This window comes from Bombus bifarius, unplaced genomic scaffold (genome assembly GCF_011952205.1).
Source record: "Bombus bifarius isolate JDL3187 unplaced genomic scaffold, Bbif_JDL3187 scf7180000008062, whole genome shotgun sequence".
Taxonomy (NCBI): domain Eukaryota; kingdom Metazoa; phylum Arthropoda; class Insecta; order Hymenoptera; family Apidae; genus Bombus; species Bombus bifarius.
In genome coordinates, this window is record NW_022884426.1 from 20,966 (window position 1) to 48,173 (window position 27,208).

General features: G+C 40.3%; 1 protein-coding gene across 4 annotated transcripts in view; it reads left to right on the plus strand.

Annotated features, from left to right (window-relative positions):
* The first annotated feature begins 451 nt into the window (after positions 1-451).
* The window catches only part of LOC117208319 (neuronal acetylcholine receptor subunit alpha-7), a 263,872-nt gene continuing 237,115 nt past the window's right edge, over positions 452-27,208 (plus strand). For 3 of the 4 annotated variants that reach the window (XM_033449393.1, XM_033449391.1, XM_033449392.1), the window contains exons 1-2: positions 452-2,142; positions 4,241-4,835. In XM_033449393.1, the coding sequence (XP_033305284.1) occupies positions 4,700-4,835 (136 nt within the window). In that variant the 5' untranslated portion in view covers positions 452-2,142; positions 4,241-4,699. The remainder of the gene's footprint in view (positions 2,143-4,240; positions 4,836-27,208) is intronic. The other variant, XM_033449390.1, reaches the window with a different exon arrangement.

The following is a 27,208-nucleotide window of genomic DNA, read 5'->3' on the forward strand; positions in this document are numbered from 1 at the left end:
GATCTATACACCTGGCGTGCAGAAGGGGATGGCACGCACACGCTGAAAGTCACTCGGTAACACGTCGGTGAGCTATGGGAGTTCGCGAGGTGGTCGAGAGGGAGAGGCAAGGACCCAGCATCCGGGCGAAGGAGGAAGATGGAAACAAGGTTCTCCGGTACACGGTGGTGGGCAGAATATTGATCTGTGGGGTGGGCTTCGGGGATGGTGTCCTCGAGCCCTCCACCCCAGACCACCCACTCTACCGATCCTACTTCTCTGTCTCACCAGAGCACCCGGCCGGTAGCCGAACCGGTAGTGGGGAGGACGCTAGTTGCGTGATGGTCCAGTCCGCAGCTTCCCGCGAAATCGTGGTGGGACTGAAGGTGAGCGGTAGGGGTAGCACGAAGGAAGGGATGGTGAATGCATAGGGTGGTGGAGGGAAGGTTGTACTCATCGCGGAAAGCCTTCCTCGCGTCTATATCGCGGCGGTAGCTGCGAGTCGCGAGAGCTCGACCGGCAGCTCGTACACGACCCCGACCGCCTTCTATTTCAGCGTACTTTCAGTTCCGTTTGGATACCCGATCACAGAACGAGGCGGTTTTCTGCCCCTCTTCTCCGTCTTTGTCTATTACCCTCTCGCTCGCTTTTTCGCTCGCCCTCTCTTACACTTCTCACCCTCTCTTCTCTCTCCCTCACCCTAGCTATCTAGCTGTTGCCCCCTTGGCTCTATCCGCGCACACGCCTCGCTTCTGCCGTCCGCTTCACCTTTTTCTCCACCGCTGTCTCAGTGTACCGCGAGTCGCCTACGTCTGCTTGTAGACCTCGTATCGTCCGCGTGTGATAGTGCGTCAACGATCGTAGCCCTGTTCGCTCGTACCCGTCGTCCGATCACCCAGTCACATCGGCTTCGCTTCGCCACCGTAGCGGCCGGTGCGTACGATGACCGATCCACCTACCTCGTCGTATCTTTCGAGGACGCGTTTGAGGAGCAAGTGATCGCGAGCCTCGACGAACGCGTCGTAGTCGTGCAACGTCGAGCGACAACGGGGTAAGCTACGCGAGCACTAGCGTCATCGTCTTCGGAGAACTATCAACGGTAACGATGACGAGGCGTCGTGAACGCGAACCAGCGGTATCGTCCTAACCGAATCTCGAGTCGAAGATTTCGTACGCGAATCTCGAGAGGGACTGGGCAGCGATAAAGCAGCATGGTTTTGCACAAGGACGAGCGAGTTAGCGGACGTGTAACGAACGAGAAAGGGAAGAGGAAGCGTGCCGAGAGGATTTGATGTAAGAGAAGCAAGCCTGCAGAAGTGGGAGCAGCACGCTTGGCCAAGTTGCCTGGATACGGCTAGCAGCACCGTGTTGCGCTCCGCTGAAGTAGGAGGAAGCGAAGGAGGTGGAAGGTGGTGCTAATACACGAAAGGATGGAGGGTGCAGTGGACAGTAGTGGGACGAAGAAGACGATGCACGAGGCCGACCAGGCTACGAACGCAGGCTCGTGCCGCGTCCAACAATCGCGATAACATAGCTGCCTTCTTTGGATACGATTGCCTATGATAGTCGTGCCAGAAGCGTTACTCGCCGAGGCAACTCGCCGCGTCCAACTCTTCGTACTCCGATCTCCGCAACTGCTATCCCTTGAAAACTCATCAACACGTTCGGCGCAAATCATCGTTCACCGATACCTTCGATTCGAACTGTACAACCTTTCGCTTCTCTCACGATTCTTCCTCGATTCTTGTTTGAAGGTGGTCGCGCGAATTCCCAATGAGAAATTTCGATAAGGTCGCGGACCAGAAAGTAGCAGTGTCAAGAAGAAACGAAAAGTGTGTTCGTAGTATTTCGTTCCTCCGATCGTACTTCCATAAGGGATGAGTGTATTCGTGCCAGTGAATACCGTATTCGTAGTTGGATAACGAAAGAGAAAGAAAACGTATTAGGTCGAATACACGCGTCTGTGATCGATACAAACACCTGTGAAACGAGCGCGTCCGAAAGACATATGGAATTTTCTTTACGTATCCGGATACAACGGTCCTCTTTTCGTAAACGACGCGTCCGCTCGACGTGTACTTGATACGCGAAGCTAGAACGTTGCCGTGTAACCGATAAATTGATAAACGATACCGAGACGACAGACGCCGAACGCAATCGTAGGTACGTTCGTACTAACAAGTTACAAATCGCTATTGCAACTTTCCAGATAAGAATTCCTATTTTTGTGTCTCTCGCCAGACCACTTTGTCGTGACCAGGCAATGTATTTTCCGTGTTTCTCCGATTCGTTAACGAATAAGGTTTCGAGAACGCTTCCCTTTGACGTTCAAAAATTGCGTCACAAACGTGTATATTCAAGCATCGTTTCAAGGGATGCTGATTAAAGCTGAGCACCGTTTAAGTAGCGCGAGCAACGCAGCGTTACGTAGAATTCTCGAAAGATTCCATCGAATATCTTTGCAATTGCACGAGAGATTTTTCGAAGCCCGTTAGAATAATTTCAAATTTCGATTACACCGTGTATTCGGAGCAGGTTGGGGTGTACATTTTTGTCATCTGTCACTTCATTTTGTATGCAAGAAGTAAAGGCCTCGTGACGGTAGTCCCTGACGAAACAATCTTTCTATTCGAGGCACGTACAACAGTAAACAGTAAACGAAAGAGCTAGCCATCGTTAAAAATGATCTTTCATTTTCTGGATACTCGTAAGCTTAATATCAATACGCGGACGAACTCTATTTCCTGTTAGCTTCGGCTTTTAAAAGCTCCGATTTTCGTGTACCGTGTTACGTAGAACGCAGATGCGTATAAAACCGTCGTTCGTAATATTTTTTGAACGCGGAAACGCATAGATCTTTCTCGCAATTGCATGGAAACAAAGATCGCAATACTAGAGTTCCAACATTTATTATATCGATGGCGGAGGCTAGGAATTTCTCTGGGAAATTTCATTTTCAATTTTTGGGTAAAAATGTGCAAGGCTTGTGATACGGTTTCGAGTAAAAGTTGCTTAATCAACAGGTATCGAAAAGATCGAACTTGCCGTGATTGAAAACGATTCCAACGATACAAATAATTCGTTTGGCGCGATGAATAAATGCGGAACAATTTAATCGTATTCTTGATCCATTTTCAATTGTTATCAGTAGGTTACGTTGTCTCGAGTATCTTGAAACGCCTCTGTCCAAACTCGAGACATTTCAAGATCGTTGACTCACTGTAACTTGCTATAATTTTGCATGTTATTTATCGTTATACGAATTATATTTCCTCGATAATCGATTTAACGAATAAAACATCGGTTCTGTAAGTGTCGAATTATTCGCTTGATACCGTTTAACATCACGATCGGAGTATAATGAAATTCCTTTCACGACTTTGATTTGTGGGCTCCCCTATCGACGATGTAATATCAAATTTGTATTTTTGACTAGGTCGTAATATCGAAATTAATTAGTAATGCATGCAAGTGTAGATTCAACGACTAATTTAATTATATTACGATAAATTCGAATAACCGACATTTCTCACAAAATTTCCTTCGTAGAGTTCTCACCGTAATGCTTTTGTTCTCGCTTCCGTTACATTTAAATTGCAGCCATCGCTTTGTTAACGCGATACGAAATTAACTTACCACGTACAATAACGTGATTAAACACCGTAGCTTTTCCTATAAGAGGCAAATTAAATATCGTCTAAACCGTAACAGGAGGCAAGGAACAACGTTCACACACGATAAATTATAGTAGTAACGCGTTTGTTTCAAACACCGAGTCACAAAGATCGATATTAATCGAATGAGATGTTCCTCGCTTGATATCAATCGGTCATAGGTGACCGTAACGGGATGAGTTCGATCTAAATTAGACTACCTCGTTGCAAAATGTCCAAGTTTAGTCTGTGTTCCTTATCTTACGTGATAAATGCGATCGATCGATTTATTTCAGACCATCCTAGGACACCTATGACTCGATCGTACTAATTAACAATGATCTATCGTTCGAGCTTCGGGGTACGCGATGTTCTGTATTCTCTCAGCATAAAACGTTTGTTTTTCTTGTAAACAAATAAAACAAAAGGTTTCGCGTCTCCAATCCTTCACGGGATTTCCGTTGCACCAAGCCAAAAAGAATGGCAATTTATTATTTTTGAAGTAGAAAAACTTGCAGAATGTCGCTTGAAGACGAGAGATAGGAGAAAATAGGGTCGTGGAAGTTGTTTAGTCGATCACATTGATACGATGGCACAATTATTTTCAGGTGCTTAAAGCGAGCATGCTCGGCGCGTGGAGAGGTTCGATGCGGATCTAAAACCGTGGTGTCGATAGGCAGCAGCGGCAGTAGCGACCAACGAAAAGTTTGAGCGAGTACGCGTGTGGCGGGTGGTTGTACAAAGGAAAAGTGTCGAGGACAACGATTGGTTATGACGGCAAAGTCAGGCGGCATCGTTTCGGGTGCATCGTTGTGACGATTAGCGTACAACTCGCGGTTCGATCGTTTGCCTGTCGACAGGATGATCAGAATCAGGAAGACAGTTCGCGACGAAGAGTTCCCGGGCGACGTTCGAGACGGTGATCGCAGTTCGTAAAAGTGACACGAAAAATATATAGTGTAGTGCGCGCACCAGTGGAGAACGGACGGACGACGGAACAGCGGCTGGAGAACGAAAGGAAGGGAGCATTCGCCGGATTCCGGGTGGCCGACTCTTGCGAATAGGAAATGTCGAGCTGGCCGAGTCTGCAAAATTCATTCGCCATGGCGAACCAGACGAGAGGTCTGCCACAGATGCGAATAAAGCTTTGTACGGTCAGCGCCGGTCTCCAAATAGTCCTCTTGCTCACCGTCCTACCTCAAGGTAAGTTCCGTATCCGCTGATTTCCTCCGATCTTCCGTTATCGTTCGATTCGCCATTCGATCGTTCGACGTCGTAATTTCCTACAGTTGAGGATTTTCTTCGTCTACGGGAGAATACACGCGAGGAAAAGCGTTAATAACGTTCGATAGCATGCTGAAATTTTCTCTTCCACTACGTGACAATTTTTAAATAACGCGAGGACGATATGAAAACTGACTGCTGGTGATTCTTGAAATGTAGTATCGTTATCGACGACATTATCGCTCTTTAAGTTGCTTTCTTCTACTCTTCCTGTTAATTAATTTGTATAATATACAATACAGTCAATATAGTCTGGTCGATATTCGATGAACGATAGATTCGATTTTTCATAGTTTCTGCTACTTTTATGTTCAGTTTTGTCAGTTTACGAAATTAATTTGCAAAAATTGCCTTACGAAAGCCGCTTAACTGTCTCTTCCAACGCAACGTCTAGTTAACGGCTGGAAAGTGTACGTTACAATTCGATTTAATCAAAGCGATCGATCGCAGGAACACGCATATTCCGTTATGCGACCAGCTCGTAACAATTTGCATTGTGTATCGGTGTTTCTATATGCAAATACTTTGCACACTCGAATATTCTCAAATGTTTGTAGTAGACCCGCAGGTTATACGCTTGCGGCCGTTGGAATTAAATTCTGGTATCTCATTTTGTTTCTGACGAGTTTTAGAATCGTTGTTTCTTATCAAGAATGCATGCACATGGTACGTACATATCGAGGAAAAACAGTCGAATTCAATAATTTTAGAACGACACCGATAATTTAACCGTATAATACAAACAATTGCGGTCATTACTTATTTTCATTTAATACAAGCTATAGAGAAAGTAAAACAAAGTAATAAACAATCTAAATTTTCTAGTATTTTCTGTGTTGACGATATTAATTTACAAAAAGCTTTCTGTATTAGTCATAGTTAATTATAACGCTCGATTAATTATAACCGTTATTAGCTATTATTGTTAATCATCATTATTATCGTATGTATTTACTAATACATTATCATTAATCGTTAACCACCCATCGTAAAATAATTTACACATAGTCGTTACAAATTTCGTGCACACGTAGCTAAACGATATATCGGTGTGTTCGCGAACTACCCGCAACAAATTTTTGGCAGAGAATATTTTGTTATACGGTAGAAGATAAGACTGTGCTTTTATTGATTCGTAAGGAAGAATTACGAAACTCTAAACCAGAAAAAACTTAATTCAACGAAGGATTCATTTTTCAAAAATAAATTACGATCTTACGTGCGATCGAAAGTCGAGACAAGGATGCAATTGTAAAATCGTAGCTTTTCCCGATCGTCGGTTCGTTTCGTCGCAAATTAAACTTCTTGTAGTTTTTATTCACAACTAATCCTCCCCTCCTCTGTGCCAGAAAACTTTTGATACCGAAAGAGACAGAAATCGTACGACCCCGTTTTCAGTTCTGCCGTAGTGGCTCGGTTCCCACCTTGTAAAGTGGAAATCCAACGTGAACCTCAATTAGAGGTGGTACGCCGAGCTTATCGAGACTCGCTTTCAAAGCTATTTCCTCCATCTCGAACCATATCTCCATCTTAGCTTCTGCCCTTCTTACGTTATACGTATATTTATACAGGAATCGACACATATACATAATATATAAATCTATCGCAGTACACGTAAATATAGATACGATGTAGATTTTCATTTGTCTATGTATGTCTATGTATTTTCTAAATAGAATTCTGCATTTTCTCAATTTTCCTTCGATATTCTGTTTTAGCTTGTTTTTAGACTATTTTAGGTGAAAGTATACCGTCAAGTTTTTAGTTATCGCGTGTCAATGTTAAATGCAATGTTCAATCATCATAGAGTGTTAAGCTTAATGCAAAAGTTGAATTTTATTCGCGAAAATTTCAACGTTGAACATGTTCAATTTTAAACGTACGTATACGACCAAGTTACGAACCTTTCGAGTTCGTTTCTCGTCAATCAAACGTTAATGAAAAGAATTTCACGCTCCATTTTTTAAATATATCCATATTTCGACCGCGACCGTACTAAATTAATCATCGATTGACGGGCACTTAAGCGAACATGGACGTGGCAACACTTAAATTTTCACCTTCGCTACCATTTTTCCGCATGGTCGGTGAAACGGACATGTCCGAAATTACATCCGAAATATAATGCTTCGCGTCTCTGGCCGTTAGAGAACTTGCGTACAGCTCGTTACATCGAAAGTGGCGTTCAAACGCGTGTAATATATCGCCTTGTCAATCATAATCAAGGTTAGCAGACCCGGTGTCAGTGTAGTCGGTATAACGAAATCAGTCTCGCTTCACATTGTTACGTCCTGCCATTTGAATCGATGTCTGATTTCACTGTCACCAGGAAACCGCGTTTCCCCCTTTTTTCCGCTGTGATTGATAAACGCATGCTCTTTATTTCGTTTCTATTTGCTGGTATAAATCGTTGCACGTAATCTTTTCACTAGCAACTTTGAAGTAGATCGTATGCTTTCTTTATTTCTGTCGAAGTTGTATTCGTTTCCACAACTGGCTCGATTCTTCACTCGGAGTTTATTCTTAGAAACGTGGTTGGAATTTTGGACACATCAGGGTCGATGCTTGGAACATAATTTACGTTTAGTAGGAAGATAGATCGTTTGGATTATTCGTTCCAGTGAGAGTTAAGTCTGAAACAATTGAAGAAAACGTAGTACACGTGATAAATACGGTAATTTCTATCTCTTCTATGATTAAAGACTGATTCATTTCTTACAGGTTCTGAATTCACAAGCTATTTTAAAAATTACCCTTTCATGAAGTTCGAGCGCTAAGAAAATTATTTGCACATAGTTAGATTTTCATAGACGAACGGAAAATGTGATAACGTAACTGATAATACGCAAATTTATATACATATAATATGAAAATTTAAATTTCAACCATGCAAGGTAATACAGGGTGGTTGGTAACTGGTGGTACAAGCGGAAAGGGGGTGATTCTACGCGAAAAAAGAAAGTCGAAAATATAGAATAAAAATTTTTCGTTTGAGGCTTTGTTTTCGAGAAAATCGATTTTGAATTTTCGCTCGGTACGCGTGCGGTACGTTATAACGGTTCTCACTGTAAATCGTTGTCTCGATGGAAAAATTAAAAAAGAAAAAATTAAAAAGAAAAATTTTTATTCTATATTTTCGACTTCTTTTTTCGCGTAGAATCGCCCCCTTTCCGCTTGTACCACCAGTTACCAACCGCCCTGTATAATATGAAAATTTAAATTTCAACCATGCAAGATAATTTAATATTATCAATGCGAAATCAGGAATGTCGTATCGTGACGAGTTACTTTCGGTATTTGAAATCGTAATTACGTGTTCTTTCTTGACAATTACGCGTCGACTCCACTCTGATTAGCTTTTAAGCAGTTTCTGCAAATTAACTGCTCATGGTATTAGTAGAACAAACGATCGTCGATAAAACACGCGTCATGAAACGTGGTCTGGCTGTATTCGTGACGGAAACCGAGGTTACAGGCGGCAATAGATACGGAATATCGAGCACAGACGCAAGGAACAAGGAACAGGTTAATCGGCTGGAAAGTATTTCTTCTGTACAAGAATACGGAAATGTTCTTTAGGTTATTAGTTCGAATTCAATTCCGAACATGGCATGTTACAAGTATCTTTACACGTTGAAATCTTCTAATAAAAATATAGTATTGTGATAGATCGTAGAGAGTTGCTAAAAATGCACCGTCACAGGGAACAGGAAATCGTTCTTCCGTATTCCGTTCTCATCCAACGTTTATATCGAAAAAATGTTTATTTCAGTTTTTAATACTTCCTCAAGCAAGAATCTACAATGTCTCGGACGTGCATTAGCTGGACGTGCATCGCCTGGCGTTAAGTATATGAGTGGCAATAAAAGAAGTCTTGAAATATCTTGCAGTTTAGCGAAACGCTCGTATAAAACTAACTGGTAAAGAGTCAGAATTAAAGAGAGATCTGTTAACCAGTTATGCAAAAGTGTGATATAAGAGAGCATGAAGTATAATTAATCTTTGTATCTTTTCCTCTCGTATGACGAATAAAGCAACGGAAACTACACTCGGATGTAAATGAGTACAGAATTCGTCCCTTTTACTGGACATCGTTTATTTCTAAATTCACGAAACTCTGTTTATAAGCGTTCTATTCAAAGGGTAGCGCATGCCAGATTTTTCTCTATGCGCTTTAGCGACCACTCTATCTGCACTCCTAAATTCACGAGGTTTTTGTTTAAAAATATTTTACTCGGGAATAGTAACACGCACAGATTTTCCTTTTGCGCGTTTCATCGCACACTTTAATGCAACCTGGAAAGTCGCCTAATATTTTCATCCCACTTGCGTTTTCTCGACATCGTTCGAACGTGGTGATCGACGATCGAAGAAATGCACGGAACCTCGCGTAGTACAGAAACTTCCCTTCCGATGATTTTTGTGTGCTACACGTTACGCTAGGTAAACGACAAAAGAACGTGTAAAGAAGCGCTAAATGCAACAGTGGGTTGGCTCGCTGGTAAAGAATGTATTTTCGAAGGTCGAAGCTCGCACATTTCTTCGTTCGGCCAGGAGATTACAGCCGATAATAAGTCATCCGATTTATCGGCATGTTCTGGCTGAAATATCTTCTTGAAGGGGCCAGATTTCAGAGGTATCCACCCGCAGCGATGCTCGCGATTGTGAGTTATTTTCATCTGAAAGGCGGAAAGCTCCCTGTAAAACTGGCCGGGACACTACGTATTTTTCCATTTTAAGGTTTACACTGACCAATGGCGGTTTCTCGATTATTTACGCTGGCAATAAGATTCATTGCTATCTGTATATGGTTATGGTATGTGTTTTCTCTGATAAATAACTAAAAAAAAAAAAAAAAGAAGACGAATGAAGACATGAAACAAACAAGTGAAAAAAGATTCGTTTCTTCCTAGCTTCTTCATTCATATCTTAGCGATCTAATTGCATGTTTAATTACGCTCTACAATTCAATAATACAAGTGTCTCTTCTCAATGTGAAGCTAATTCATCGGGTAGAGACGGTTAGTGTAAAAATTATTCTTCATCATTGAACGATCGATTGTCGAATCAAACCTCTGGACATCTGTCAACTCTACGACAGAACCGAAGACATTATCGAAGAAAATAATCGCATTAAAGATGACCATTGCTTCGCAAGCATGAGGAACTTTTGAATGATACTGTTAGGGACAAGGATATACTGTACAAGATGTTCGCCAAGTTCGTGCCGTTTTCAAGCGTGTAGTTTTGTACCTTCGGTTATGATAAAACGTAGCCTCCATCTCCTTCCGCGACTTCTTTCCAACAGTTTCGTTTGAAAATTCTTTTACGCGTTCCTGTTCTCTCTGTTTTGGCAGATTTTTCCTAACAATGGACGTTGTAGTGACCTGGACTAATAATAGTCTAACGAGGCAATCTGGGGAATATTCCTGATGCTGTAAAATTTCTCAGTCGATGTCCTGCAGTAACATTTTCACGAAAATCCACGATACCACGGTGGAAGACGACTGCCTTTCGATTCAATAATTTTCCTAAATATAATTTAAGTTTTCCCGTAAACTTGAACAAAAATCTGATCTTCTATCAACTAGGTGGTGATCAGTTAGGTTGCAACTGTTCGCTTGTGGTCGCGAACCTCGAACGATGTTAACGTTCAAGGTGGAGGTAGATTAAAGATATCTACTAAGCTTGTGTTCAATAAGTTTATTTAAACTGTTTAGTATAAACGGAAAATTACAAACTGAACTTAGGCGAGCGCGTGATGAGTCTCTTGTCTCTTGAAACGTCTGGTGCCTGTATCCTAACTGTCAGTCTAGGGGGTGTGTTTTAGTCAACGTTTCCTATGAAGTGGGAATCTGTTTCTGTCCAATCCTGTAACTGTCGACCTGTCGTGGGCGTCTCTCATGTGACGCGCCTTGTGCGTACATGGTCGAGGGTGCGTAGCGTAACGCCAGTTGGCGCCCTCGTCCTTGGTCGGGTGTTAAGACTTAGGACACGTGGTTCAGCTTAGAGCGGACCCGTCGAATACTTACGATGCTACTTAGCCTCTCGGCGTGTAAATCGTACAACTTGCGACGTGGCAATTTCCAACTTGCTAAAAATTAGCGGATGTGCCGTCCGTCCTGCGAACTGAGGATCATCCAAAATTCTGAACATCTTCGTTCATTCTTAAACAACCAAATTAAAGATATATCCATCGACGAGAGAGAGAGAGAGAGAGAGAGAGAGAGAGAGGGAGAGAGAGAGAGTTTTAAAAACGCAGTTTTACATGCAAAGATGGAGCAAGCTCAGCTTTTAGGGTTTCAGGGTTGGTAGAACTCGAGTTTCATCGGTTGGTGCGCGCGTTCGATTATGCAGCTGTTAGACGTCAAGATTTTTACATCGCATTACCAAGAGGCTGGAAACACATCCATAACGTTCGATATTGATTCGTAGAAACACGCGCTCTCCTCCTGCCCTCCGCCCCTCTTTCGACCGAGCGTGCACGGGCATTAACTGAAAAGAGCGCTCGAGAGGCTTACGAGCGAGATTTCACCAAGAGGAAAAATGTTTTTCAGTTCTGCGTGCCTTGTCGGCTTAACCTGTCGTCTCTCTCATTGTATTAGCTCATGCCTGCATTCTTTCATGCCATCCACACGATTCCATGGCCTTTTGGCTGATTTGACTTTAACACGTGAATTACACAGCGTTACACTGTAATTACTTGTTTACTAACACATGTTAAAGATTCAAATTAACTGCTAAAAGCTGTCGCGTGTGAAAGTTTACCGCAGCACATTCTAAAGTAAAATCTCATTTTAAAGTAAAAGGTTAATAATAAAACGGAGCATAAAATGGAATTAAATATTTCATCATTGTGTAACATTACGTGAAAGGGTATTTGTTGTCGTTGTTGTTGTTTTTATATAGATCTTGTTTTAAACGATAGAGGGATCATCGTTAGACTTCGTTGAAATGATCAAAAGATAGAGAGTACAATTTTCGTTACTCTTGATAAGATGTTCTCATTTGTATGGAAATTTATCGGCCCTAATCGTGCATAAAAATTAGCTGATTTTAATGCAAAAAATGTGTCAACGAGCAGTCGTAGTTGTCAGGTTTTTGCAAAACGTTTTCCGTTTAACGTGTTTTGCAGCGTTCGAAAAAAGTGATACCCTCCAACAGCGATGTTCAGCATAGGTATTATGGTCGTGATCAAATTGATCACTGAAACTCCAATATTTTTTGTTCCGTGAGGTTTGTCACATGTTGCACTGCATTATCGCATCACGCGAAACGATCTTACGACAGACAAATATAGAATACTGTAGTGTGCAGGTAACATTAAATTACTTGTAATTTAAAAAATAAGCCACGAAGGAAATTTCATCATTGTCTGTATAGAATGTATAAAATCAGACTCTTTTTTCAACGCTCTGTATATTTCGCGCGTTAATAACGTTCAGTTCCACCAAATTCTTTCCATTGCTAAACGTATAACACGTATTTACTTACAGAATGCATTCCGTTATGATCTAAGAACTGAAACAGCAACTTTAACTTCCTTCCATGTAAAGATCAAGCTTTACGAACCTTGAGAACCAATTTCGCATTCTATTATTATATTACTATCGTACGAGTCACATATTTTTTTAGCTGCCAGCTTCTCGTGTCTGTTAGTTAAAAATGATATTTTAAGCACGATATTTATTAGCTTCGAATCGCTAACTGGCAAATGGCAAACGTACAAGCAAAATACACGAAGATGTATTATTGAAACGAGCTACGCGTTGTTTTTCAAGAAAATAAGCTTCTTCTACCTACAGCAGAAGTTTATTTATGGCTGAGCTCGATAAAACAATCGCGATAAAACAACCGTATTATATTTTATCGCAAAAGGCAAAGTGGAATTAGATAGAAACACGAAGAAACAGCAAAGTACGTGTATTGCGATACGGTTAATTTAAATTAATTTCCCTTCGTTCCTACGTTTCTAGTTAATGTTACTTTAATGTCTCTCTATTTTAATTGTTTCAAGTGTATGTCATTGATAAAATTACATTGTACAGTACTATGAAAGTTTTAGAGAGTAATTAAGATTTATGGTTGGTCTGTGAAAACTTTGTTGTTTATGTACCATATCATTTATAATCATAGAAGATAGTAAGATTAAGTGCGACATCATTAACACGATATGTAAAATAAAATATACCGCAGTGTACTTACAGCGTATAGAAATAATTCCTTTATTGACAAATTCGAACTATTCAACATACGGCCTGAACAAGTATAGCTACGCATCCAGGAAGCTCACGTTAAAAAAATACTGGTCGTTAAACATTCACCGAAGCACTCGACTTTCAGTAGATTAGCCTTTAATCGATAACCGTTCGATCAAAATCGTTTCGAAGTAACCAAGCTTCGACGACTTAGTCCTTGGTAACGAATTTCAGTTCGAGTTATTGTCGACGATCAGATTGCGATGGACGCATGTAATATATCGTAGAACAATGTCAGTTTTTACAAACAACTATCGCTATCATCCGCTTGTCATTCTGCAGCATTCTATAGGATCGATAGTGAAGTCGATTATGTATTCATTTGATTACAAGGATCATCTATGTAATATTCAGGATGTTTCAGCTTTCTCGCTACGCTTTATCAAACTTTATTAAGAGGTTACGACAAAAGTACAAAATAAAATCGAACTGGTTCTTCGTACGATACATTAGTTAAACGAGCATTACTTTCAACGGCGAACAAAATATTTTGCTGACTGAGTATTTTGTTTTAGGTATTTTATATATTTCTTTTCATTGTATGCATTCCGTTTCGTTCAAATTATTTATTCGATATTCTACAATTTATCACAAATGTGCAAACGTCAAATTTAGTGATTATAACAAGTAATCGATTACACGCTATGGTTTCTGTGACAAGTTTGTAAAATGCTGTGTCCATAACATTTTTTGCAATCGGATGTTCTTTCATATTCCTTGTTGCTCGTATATAATCTATCGTTATTAGCTCAATTATGCTTCTCACTGTAATTATGAAATATATATTTTCACTGCATCTTCGCATTCCCAGATAAATAGAACCAACGTACGACGTTGTCAGATGCACGATACGAAAGCAAAACTCTTGTCGTTGATGCGACAAGATGAACATCACGATCCGTATTAACTCATTCCCTATACGTTATTCTGGACGACGGTATAAATTTCATTCTCGAAAGTTCTAAACGCGTTCCTTTGGGTGCTGGCCCTTGGCAGCGTCGAAATGATTAATAATCTGACGTGAAGGCAGAAATCCTCGTGGGATTCGGTTAGAGAACGCTACGGCACCTTCATCATCTCGTTCTCACGCCGAACTTTCCCAAATTTGTACCGCGGGGAAACGTAAAAGAACGAAGATTTAGCCGTACTTTTCAAGGTTCCTTTATAGAGTCGTTTCATATTGAAATTGCCGCCATTCGTAACGTCAGCTAACGTTACGTGCCTTTTAATGGTGATTTACGATCGCTAGTCCACCAGCTTATAGCTCGGTCAGTCCATTTTCAGCAATTTGGGAAGTCGGGGATGTGTCGAAATCGCCCGGCTGACAGTCTCGTAATTTAATATTATTGCTTGTTAGCGCGATATTTATCTCCGAAGGTAATTTACGTGTAAATGTATATATGTAAATACGATCGTAGAAAACCAACGAATCCAGAAGACCAAAATCCGCATGGTATGGTACAATTTGTAATACGTAATATACACTTTTAATATGTAGGCGATATCCATAGAGTTATAGCAAAATTTATTGTTGCTATTCCGCAAAAAGGTCGTATATTATTCACAGATAACTTGCACGCTTTGGTCAAATTCAAATAATCGTTGCTACAAATTGCCCAAAGTGCTCGGACACTTACGAACGATAGCATATGAATATCATAGTATCAACTCTTGATAATTCGTGTCTTTTAAAAGAAAACACAGAAAAAAGATGTAATTTGACGGTTTCGATTTATCGCATGGCCTTGTTAATGATCGTCTTATCATCGACAGCGCGTCTTGAAAAGTTACAAAAGTTCGAAGAAAGCAACGTACGAAGGTGCTTCTGGTCTCGATATTTCCCAACTTCCAATCGCATTAAAATTTTTCAGAGAGCTCCGTCGTTCGCTGTAACGTGGTCTCCGGCCTTAAAGTTTGGCCACATTTTTCAACCCACGCCGATTCACATTTAAATCCATTTTTAAACCCACACCGGCTCGCGTTTAAATCCATTTTTCAACCCACGCCGGCTCACGTTTAAACCCATTTTTCAACCCACGCCGGCTCGCGTTTAAATCCATTCCGCACCCCGATAACAGGAGCCAGCGTGTCGTATTTCCGCACGGTCTTTCTTCTCGGGTGGGATCCGCGAAAGGTCGGCGGCGCCGCATGTGCATAAACCGTAAGTTTTCCGCTTTCCAGCGGAAGTTCACCGCACCAATCACGCGCGGCGCTTGCGTGCTAGCTCGTATATTTATTCCGGTGGCACGGCGATATTTCCTCGCGAACGTCTCTGCTCTCCGATCTTCTCTCCCACATATTTACTTCTCCCGTTTAGCGGTTTGTAAATAAGCCAAACTGCTTGGGGATCATTGCCAGAAAGTTTCGCGGATCTCTAGCGAACGAACTTTAGCAGCTATCCAGTATATACTGGATCGCCTAAGAGGAAGTCGTCTGTCCTCAACTTCCAACGGAAGAAACCTTTGCCGCGCTCTGCTACGCGAGTGCCGTGGGTTTCGAAATTTGATTGCAACTTATCTAGTCCAGATACGTGTTCTAGACGTCCGTAGTATAAGATTTTTGATTGTTGCGTAGGTTGGAAGAAATCGTTTTCTATAGACGATTTAATTTAAAAAGACGAACTTCGAGCAAATATAGTTCACGTAAGAGCAGCGTTTAATTTCGAAAAGCTATTATTCAGCTCGTGAAATAATTGACACTCTTTGACCTGGAAAAGTCGAAGTCACGGTCTTACGTATGCCGTTTGATGAATGAAACATTTCTCTGGTGCAGATGGATCGGCGGTGAAGAAAATTCACGGAGTATTAGAATTTGAATTTCTTATCACCTCGAAAGATATCTCAAGATCGACTCTCGATTGTAAACCTACTATCTCGGTAGAATTCATTTCACATGAAATATCCCACTGGCCTTTTTGCTCCGTTATATTTTTTTATTCCTTCCTCTATTTCAGTTCATTTCCATTGCTTTTCTGTATACGTAAAATTCAGTAATAAATTAGTTGGAACGGTGGCCAGAGAATAGACAATTTCGTAATTGAACTGTTTCAATCGGTACAGCTTTACGGTGAAGTATAATCTACGATTTTAACTATCTAGATTTCCAATGTCACCGACTAACTAAATAGTAGCTTCAGTCCTTGAAATTGTCATTAATCCTTATCCATTTCCATTAAATGCGAACTAGTCGGTCGTGTATTTTCTCCTTTGGGCTACTGGCGATCAAAGCGATTCTCAGGCAATTTCATGCAAATGCTAAAGAAGCTTAGACAGAGGCACGACGACAAAGCCAGTTAAATATTTAATTGCACCTCGAGTAAAATTGTAGATTTAGTTCGCTAGATATCGCATTAATCGGACTTAGAGTAAATCGGTGATCTTAACGTACTACCATTTCGAATTCTTCGATCTAATTTCGCCGTGTCATTTATTCAAAATTAAGAGACAGACTAGCCAAACGAATCTCTTATAACTAATTGGTCGAGTATTCCTTTATTTAAAAAGTGAAACCTTCCGTTTATGTTCTATTACTTGAATTATATTCATAAAAAGACGAGATTTATAGGAACATCCGCAATTTAATTATGTCGTATTAATACTATTTCTCTTCGTTGATCCCAATGAGGAAATCTCATGTATCTTTCAACGTTAACACCGATATTCCGATCGGCAATCCTCTCATACATAAAACTCTCTGCTAAACGACGTCATTTGTGAAATGTTCTATCAGCGCGTACGAACGTAGTTGCCGGTATTAGCCCCATTTTCATGCAAAGGCACGGGTATCAGCGTTGAACGGTGGATTAGATGAACGCCGGCCGCGCGGATATCGATACATCATAATCGGTCAGAACCGGTAGACAAGAACGTTTACAGCTAGCCAGTGGAGTTTCCGCTATGGGACTGATCCCCTGGTTTCCCCTACCTTCTCGTTCTCTTCACGAACATGGTCGTCGAAGTTGCAAAGGGGAAGCAACAGAGCGTCGGAAATAGGCTGACAAAGAGAGAAGCGAAAAGATCCCTTTTATAATTAGGCCCACGGGCGACACGTTGCTCCTCTAATTACCTGTCCAACAATCCGGCAACGAACGAGTAAGTGGATCCAGCCTCGACACTAGTCGCCTTCGTCGTTACGAAGCTTATTTAGTTATACGAACAGATCTGTAAGCAACCCGTCGACGTCCTTATGCAGCTTTTTCTTCGCTGTACAAACCGAGCCGCTCCTGGGGCACTTGAATCGACCTAGAACTTAGCCAGTGCTGCGGAGAAAGGACGAGGCGACGAAGCTCGAGGAAAGCTTGGAGGAAAGGTTCGAGGAAAGCCCGAGGAAACGACTGGGAATCGTGAGCGTTCAGCGTTATGGAAGTACGTAGAAGTGTATGGCGGTGTAGATCGACTGGGAAAATTCGGAACAACTTGGGTAGAAGCAGAAGCGTAGTTTTCTTGGGTGAAAGTGATGCTAAAGCGGAGGTGAATTGAGAAGGCAACCGGCTATCGTAGAATCTTATTCTGATTGCCGCATTTGATGTTCTATTTACCGCGTGGATGGTTGGATTCCAGATTGAACCAAGTTACTCGGGTTTATTGTTAAAATATGTTTATGTTGCTATTGTTATGGGAAGCAGCATTATTGCGGAGAAGAATTTTCCGGTTTAAGTTTTAGAATATACAGCAGGATATCAGGTTGAGATACCTTAACGTTATTTACAGTCTTCATAGCGTTCGCATTTTTTAAATATTGGGTCGTTTATCATTTTGATACATGTAATACGATGACAGTATAGGTATATTCAATGCTACCTTTTCTTCGAGTTTTCCGTTACTAAAAGATTCACGAAAAAAAAACTAGTTTTTCTAAAAACAAAAAATAGAGTTTCGTTTATAAGCTGTAACAATTACTTTTTCGTATTTATCGTCTTTGATGTTCGATCAGAATCAATGATATTGGAATCAGAATACCAATTTAGTCGAAATAGAAAATTACTTGTTTTTGTTGCGTTACTCGTTGTTGACTTTTTAACTATGACGATACATTACAGTTTTCTCAGAAACAGACCATTTATCGAACGACCGAAAGTCCTACGTATTATGCTTTTCTTCCTTCGTTTTTACGACATAGTTCAACGTCACTATGCAAAATTGCGCCGAGTTGAACTTCTCGATGCTACGTAAAAGCTGTTCGTTGAGTCGCAACTATTTACCGACTCGAGAGGAAAGTTTGTGTAATTTAATATGCGAATACTTGTTCCAATAAATAATGTAGGCGAGCAAGAGTGAGAAATGCCACCTTCTTTCTACCCAGTTTTGTTAGTACGAAACACACTTTGGAAATATGTAAATAATAAGACAGCGCTTAGTTACATAAATAATCGAGGATAGAAACGAAATATTCGTAACGCTGTTTACGGTGAAGAATTTTGTTCCCGCATACTCGTGAAATCAGAATCGGAGAACAGAATTCGGTGGTCTTTCTCGATAGAGAGACATAAACGTTGCTCGCGATCTCTGGAATATCTTACAATACGTATATACAAGCGTATATAAACCATGAGATAGTAACAAAACAAGATAAATAGAAATATCAAACGAAAAATGAAGTAGCGATTGCAAGAGTAAAACTGTGTTTTTTAAAGTCTTCAGACTTTAAGGTTCTAATATGTAAGCTTCTAATTACTTCGAGCAGTATAAAAAACACGCTAGTCTAATTAGGGTGCTTTAAAAAGGGTCTGGCACATGGCGCAAAACGAGTGGCTTCTTCCATTGTTACCGCTTTAAACTTCAACGTTAATCGTCAAGACGTACTTAGAACTTCATCCTCGACGTTTGTCGCTGTTTTTTTCGCCCGACATATTAACGTTGACAAATTAAATCTCGCTCTCGATGCATTAACAATGCTAATTGCTTTAACACGCAAATGCACTTAACGCGATAAACAATGGAGTTACGAACTAGAGAGGCAACGTCTGATTGTATTCTCCGTGCCGCTATCGAGAAACTTGCTTCATTGTACGAAAGACTCGCCGTGTCTTGCCAGGCTAACGACGAAGGGTATGGGGTATCGTGTTTTTGATGTTATGCGAGTCAAGGTTCTTACGATAACCTACAATCTACAGTCACCGACACCAGGCAAGAGGAATACATTTCGCGCGATTTCGACGAGAAGTTGGCACGCTTTCACGGTTGGCTATTCGTCGAACGAAAACCACTAGAGTGTAAACGATCGTACAACACTCAGGATGTGCAAAGACGTGTGTAGTTATGCTAATACACGGTATAGCTTGAATGGTGCACTCGTGTAAACATGGAAGTTGAATGTAAAACAGCGAACGCAATAGTTCGCAGAGACGTGTGTTCTGTAGCGTGGCAAGTGTTAGAACTTCAATAATCGATATCAAGCGTTTCAGCGTTGAATAAGGAGCCTCGAAAATTTGCTCGCGCTACGCTATTGAAGATTTATTATTTTATCAGTGTTTGAGAAAGTTTCCGAGATGACTATAAAAATTCTGATGAAAGTCGCTTCCTTTTGTTCCTGTTGTTTAAAACGACTTTCAATCACGGTCAGTGAGACAAGGGCTTCGAGTAGACAACGCGTATGCAGGGTAAATTGCTTATTCTATAGCAGAGGCATTATAGGATAGCAACATCTGTTGTCTGCTAGCCGTAGAGTTGCCTGATGCTGGTCATGACTTTGCAACGCTGTGCATAGTTTGAACTACCTGCTAGATACGACTGGACTATTAATTATAGTCTACTGTAGCATCGGAATATTCAAAAAATGAGCAAACCTTCTTGCGAAATGACTCAGGGAATAAACTGCCATCGTACATAATACACGACTAAATTAATTAGTAAACAAATTAATATAGAAGTTTGACGTTGTGATTTAATTGATATTATAATTTCCACCGTTCGTGCTATTGATCGATGATCAAAGCTACTGGTTTTTGCTTGCTCTTGAACGATAGCGATCAGAGTGACGGCAACAAGACGTTAGGATCGATAGAGTAGCACGCTGAAAAGCGGTAGCCAAAGTGTTTATCCAAGAGTCGTAAGCCTCTGTGATTTGAGTAGCCAAGGCTGCCTCGATATCTACGGCCTCTTAAACGTCGATGTGCATATACCGGTTGACCCAATAAGGATAGAACCGTTGCTTCTGTCTCTAGCCTTTTCCCCCAGTTAGTCTACTTCAAACTAGAGGGCACTGTAAATCCTGGAAGAGGTTCCACGCTGCTCGACATACGTCTGCCTTAATCCTTACCAAGTAGCAAAATTACTTAGATGTTAGGACTATTTTGCTCGAAGTACGTTTCGAGAGAAATCGTACTAACAGAATTAGATGTCTATCCGTGGGCCGCATTGTGTCTCTTTGAAATTGCCCACCGATGAAATTTTAACTGTAATATTCTTGACACAATTTACTTTTTAATTTTCGATCGCCGACATGTCGAATTATGGCGTACTTTACGCAAATCCAAATTTAGCCAATGCCAGAGAAATATCTAACGAATGTTGTAAAAACGGGTACTGCACGCGATAAGCTCGCACAGCTAGCAGAAGAAAGAATCGGTAAATGAACTGCACGATCGTAACCTTCGTTGTAGAGAGCAGCGTTGTTTGGACCGAGTCAGCTTTTCTCACCCTAACGAACCCGATACAACCGCCCTTGCAAGCGCCGCTAGCACGCCACCGCTTTTATCGGCTACTCACACATCCATAATCGTCGGTTGAATCGTAGTAACAGCAGGTATGTAGGAGCAGGGGTGATGGCAAAGAAGGGAAAGAAGAGGGAGGTAGCGTACAGTGGGGGATGATGGAACGCGACGTAGGCTTGTTGCTGGCGTGGCGGTGGAATGTGGAGCAGTGTGTCAGAACGACACCCTTCTGAACCGTTCCCACCGTCACCCGGCCGCTTAGTTCTCCGCACTTTCCAACCCCCTTTCACAAAGACTGCTCTCTCTCTCTCTCTCTCTCTCTCTCTCTGACCCCCTCCCCTCCACCTCGACAACGGCGCACAGACTACAACGCCACAGCTCTCCGTCTCTTCTTCTCTTTCCTCGGTCCCTTTCCCGCTCCAATCTTCCCTGTCCCCTTTCCTGCCTCTTTTGCCTGCCGATACAGCTCACGCAGACACCGATTTTCTTACTTCTCCTCAGATATCCGACTAGCCCTGCTCGATTGTTTTTGCGCCTGCTCTTCATCCTTGCCTTATCCTTTAACGTGAACCACTTCTCCCAGTTCCTCTTTGGTATGTCCACACCCGGCGACAGACCCGGACGTCTTTTTACCCTGTCCTCGACGTTAACTCGACGCCACGTCCCTCCGCAGAATTTTCGACGACGCAGATATTGTTCCCGTCCAGGCGTTTCCACTTTGACTCGGCGCTGTTCCTTTCTTCTGGAGACTCTGTCGTCGTTTTTGTGGACACCTCCATCCGATCTCGAGGTTGTCGTTCCTTGAAAGTTTTTAGTTGATGCTACTCCATTTTGTTTGCATTTAATCCCCCCGTCTCCCCTCCACCGCCCCCGCCTTTGACCAATTTGCCATTGTAACCCTTTTCTAGCTCGTTACGCTCCGTTTCGCTTCGTTCCTTTAAACCAACTTTGCTTGGTGTCTTTTGAGATTTGCCCGGCTTCGTCTTGTCGTTTCTTTCACATCGCCACACGTGGCTTCCAGGATATTGCTGATTTACACACGATATTCCAACTGATTCATTTTCACATACACGAATAAAGCAAAAGCCACTATCTGAAATTATTTTTACGTTGTACAACTTTCAGTTCTATCTGATGTAGTTCAATTTAATTGTTAATGTTCTCTATCGATGAAGTCTAATTACTTTTGAAATATGATTATGGTTAACACAATAAATGAGTAATCTATGGAGTATTTATCAATTTCAAGCTATTTCGCTAATGACAATTTTGTTAAGATTATTAGTGGATCGGTTAGCACAATACAAGTTTAGTTATCTCTTGTATAGCTGTTATCAAGAAAATGCGATCGTTAAACAAATATTAACGAATAAAGCTACTATTAAAATTTCGTCCATTTATAACAATTATCGTATGTACATTGTATCATTCCATAGAAACATAGTGGGTCACCAGTGTATTAAATTGCCCTAATGAACAAGTGACAATACTAAAATAGGTTGTATCAGACCAACGAAGTTGACGAAGAAACAATTAATTCGTAATTGGAAGGACATTTCGCTTGGAGCATACTGTTTTGCTTTATACTTCTTCATCCAGCTATTAATATGCTATTATGCGTATGGTGAATACTGATCAGGATGACTAATCCGGACATGTATAGAATTATAAAAGTGTGAAATTACTTATAAAACGAGAATTGTGTTTCTGGAATGAAAATAAGATTGCTTTGCATTATATGTTGAGCTTGTTGTTTTATTATATCTTCCTCTCTAATCGCCAACAGATTATCGATTATAGACAATTTCGCTATCGATGTTACAAAAGATCTTTCCCTCAATCATGCTTTCACATTTTATTTTGCTGTAACATTTTAAATAAAATGTTTTTATTCTGTAAAATCTGAATCGCCATCCTGTGATACCGACGCGAGAACGTCGCTGGTTTGGATTAAAAGTTATTTGGCGATGTTTCATACATCAAGTGCGCCTGACATTTCGTTGAAAAACCGTATAGTGCGATCGTTAATTAAGAAATACGATCGTTTAAAATTTCGTCCGAAATTTTACGGACGTTCTACTAGACGCTACATAGCTTGTAAATGTTCTCGTCGTTTTCGTCAACAAATGGCCATAGTTTTTTATACTCTGTAAGTAAAGTAAGATCATTCGTTTTATAAATGAGTTGCGTGTTTTCACAGCGCAAGGCAAAGTAGCAAAAATACGACGAAGAACTCCTAAAATTGAATTTAAGGAAACAGTGGTGTTCAAAATTATTTGCTTATACAATTTGTGAAATAAATTCTTGTAATTTTTTTAAGAGATTCTTAGAAACTTAAATGTTGTTATTATTATTATTCCACAGTGATTCCCGGCAAGGTTAAACAATTTTATTCTGATTATACGCAAAGTTGTGTAAAACGTTATGAAAGGTGTAAAGTGCAAAAATAAGCTTGCGAGATTACGCATAAACAGAAAATTTAATCATCGATCAAATTTTTCTTACATTTACCAATAAACATTCGATTTTCACACGTAATTTAACCTTCGTTTCTCTTCGACGCACTATTTGTTTGGAACAATAAAGATTACCAAAGAGTAAATAGAGGAAACTACGCTTTTCTCGGATTATAGATTTACAAGCGTTGGTGTATAAAAACTGCAGTATCCTGACTCTTGAATTTCACACTATAGCCAAAACAAACGAAAGTTCGTGACTTTTTATTAAATACTATTAAATACTGTGCATTTTATCTACAAACTTCTACTACCGACTTATTTTAAGCACTATCGTTATGATCTGACTAATGTCTCGTTTGAATAAAGGAGAAAGTAACGAAGTGTTCGAATTATTAATTCCGCCCTGCATAATTTTTCAGAAGAGCGATATATTCAAAGAATCGATAGTATTTAAGGTATTGGTAAAAATGAATTCCAAAAGTGAGATATTTATTGAAACATAAGTAAGCATAATAATGATACAAACGATACTTTCACTATATGTATAAATAAATACCGATGTAAGAAACTGGCATATATTTTCCAGGTCACGTATTCTCAGTCGAAATTCTCAGAAACGTATACCTTTTCCTTTAGTGGTGCGGGGATTTGTTCAAAACATCCCTTTTAGTTAGATTTATTGCAGAATGTGACGTGGTCGTATTTCGGTAAATGGATTTCCAGGCAGTATAGTCGGAGTTACGCATTGCTGGGAGTAGAAAAGCAGAGAGGCAAAAGGACTGACGAGAGAAAAATGAATGTTGAAAGAACGGTCAGCGTTAAGAAAAAAATAGCGAAACGATTACTTCTTCTACTCTACGACTGTGCACTTCTATCAACATGACGTAACGTTGGCAAAGAGCTTTTCGATATCTTTGGAGCCAGGAGAGGAATGGCGGAAACATTAATTACATCTTAACGTGGTATAATTCATTGTTAAAAGAAAATGGACTTTTACGATATAGTTTCTCGTTCGTGTTTTGTCTTTCCATCGTGAGAAAATCTATGGAGAAGAGATTAAAGAAAAAAGTTAAAATTGATAAATGTCATTGCCTTAAAAGATATTTACGAGGTTACACTAACGATCATGTTTCTTGCATTTTCGATATTCGGAAAAGGATTCTCCTGTTGTATTAAATAAATTTATTACAATCTAGAACACGTGGAAATAGCGGCGATTAATGGTGAAAGAGCTTAGTATAGTATAGTATAGTATGGCAGAGAAGGTGGCGGCGGAGAGAAGGCTGGAGAGAAAAAAAAATATTTCAGCGACACTGACTGCGACGGAAAAGCAATCGAGGCAATTTCGTTCTCCCTGCAACTGCAGCTGCTCGGTGTATTTCCTCTTGCGCGCGCCTCCAAAGAAAACGCTTTACCCGCCTCTGGAGGGTAATTGCTATCTACGGATGGTGAACCTTGTCATAATTACTCGCCGTTTAATCTCGCCTCGCTTTTTCCATCACCACTGATATCTCTCGCTTTGCTGTCTCGTTGTGTATAGAGTTATACAGGTGTTCGTGGAAACATTATGTATACAGTTTCTTTTTTTTATATATTTCACTCTATACACATGTGACTCTGTGCGCCTGTGCTCTGTACGCTATTGATAAACTTCAGAGTTTTCGGTTCAAACTCGGCGAAAAATGTTGATCGATTGTTCGATTTGTATTTGTTTCGCGCAGTTTCCGATTTATTTCGAATAGAAGTTGCAAGTGTGGACTTTTTCAGATCAGAGTCGCCGATTGTTTCAAATTCTATATGTCGGTCGAGCATCACGAAGCATTTTGTACTTTATGACTATTTATTCTACCAAAGAAAATAAAAAAAAAAACAATGTACGTATTTTGTACGTTTTTATATATTTACTTCTGAGAGTTTCTCTCATACAGATGGTACAGTTAATTTACAAAATTAGGCACGTGACACATTCTTTTATGCTACTGACGTACTTGAAAGTTTAGACTTATTACGTTCTGAACACGATTTCCATTGTTTGATCTTTGTTAACTCTACGACGACTTGAACATAAAGCATTTAATTGGGCGAGCCTATCAACGTCGTTGGCTACGCGAGAAAATTTGATTGCCAACAAAACTTTCACAACGATTGCTTACGAGCGAGATGGTGAAAATTAGAACGGCAGCTGCTCCGAGCATAAACTTATACCTTCGTATATACTATACATACACATATGTACATTGAAGTGTACATATATAATCACTTATATCATTTCATCGTATACGTATACACGTATATCTGTTATATACAGCTGATATTTTCTCTTATCGATCTCTTCTGAAGAAGAGGGTAAAAGAAAGGCAGGCAAAAGAAGGGATCAGGGGCGGAATTTTATTATCTATAATCTATATCCTCGACAAAGTATCCCTTAAGAACACTAAGCTAAATAGCAAGAAGCGAATTTTTTTACATACATACTGTGTATTAAACGTCGAATATTCTCCGTTTAATATTGTGTACAAACACTGGCCTACGTTTGTCAACACCGTGAAAAATTCAACCGATCGGAACTGAATATTTATAGGCAATATCAAAGGAGAACCGATTTTGTATTCGTGCCTGATATTGATTGCAGCAAAAAATAGCGTCTCATTAAAGCGTGTTGTTAGATGTTTTAATATTACGTAACGCCCGGACCTTTGTTTATCGTACGTGCCGATTACGATAATTTTCCCTTAAAATCAATTTCAAAAAGATCTTTTAATATTCAGACACGTTGCTCGACGTAATTATCTTAATAACTCGTTGCAAACGTTTACCACATGATTATCGTGTATTATTTAATTACTGTGCAGATTGCTGAAAGGCAATTACGATAAAGCAACGAGAGATCCACGCTGATAGAAATTTTCAACGAAGTGTACGATACTTTGATTGAATAAGAGTTTCGTACACAAATCCTAGAAATAGATATTAGATTCTCGCTTGTGCAACACAAATATTATTTAATATTCTAACGGAGTAGAACAACGAACGACGATTCGCCAAGTTAAACAAAAACTTTTTATCGGTAGAAACGACTATCCGATGCGGCGAAAAGAAGAACAACGTTAAAACGCTATCTGTTTGCTGAGAAGGTTCATCAAAATTCCGAACAAGAAGAAATCTCGTTGCGCGTCTTGTTGAGGAGAAGTCACTTTTAAAGAGCAAAGTAACGTTTCTGCAAATGATTCAAAGTCCGAATATTTTTTCGTTCCTGTTACTAATGGAATTGTTTGCAGATCTGCCTGTACATTTTTCATTTCTTTCCTCTGCGATTACAGGTGGGTCGTGAAATAAAAATAAAATATTTTGCGTTTGTTCTATTGCCGTAAAAAAAAAGTCACTTAGCTTCGAAAATATGTTTAGTCACGTTTTTCATTTTGTATTAGCTTGTCCGTATTCGAACTTTAAACAAGCAACGTTTTGCTGTAATACACCTTTGAAGTTGGACGATAAGGCGAGCCAGCATCGATTTCTATATTTTCACCGAACAGATACGTAACGAAACTGGGGAGAGACTCCGGGGAAATTAGGAATCAACAGCTATGGTCATTAGGTTATCTGCTGGTAAATATCAGCGTTTTCAACGCCTTCCCTTCTACTTAGGTTCTACCAGGGCAGCACGGTTAACGATAATGCAACTGACAGTCGAGATTTAAGATAATTGGATTTCAGTCCCAGCTTAAAATGCGGCTTCCAGCTACCGTTTAAAAATGTCGCCGAAACGAGGTGGGTACACGTGAAAGTTTTCGTGAAAAACCAGACACTTGGCTGTGAAATATCGTGATAGAGTAAAAATTACATTTTTCGACGAATTATTACTTGCAATAAAAAGTAAAAGCTGTGAGGCAAACAATTGCTGAAACGATTTGAATATACTCAGTG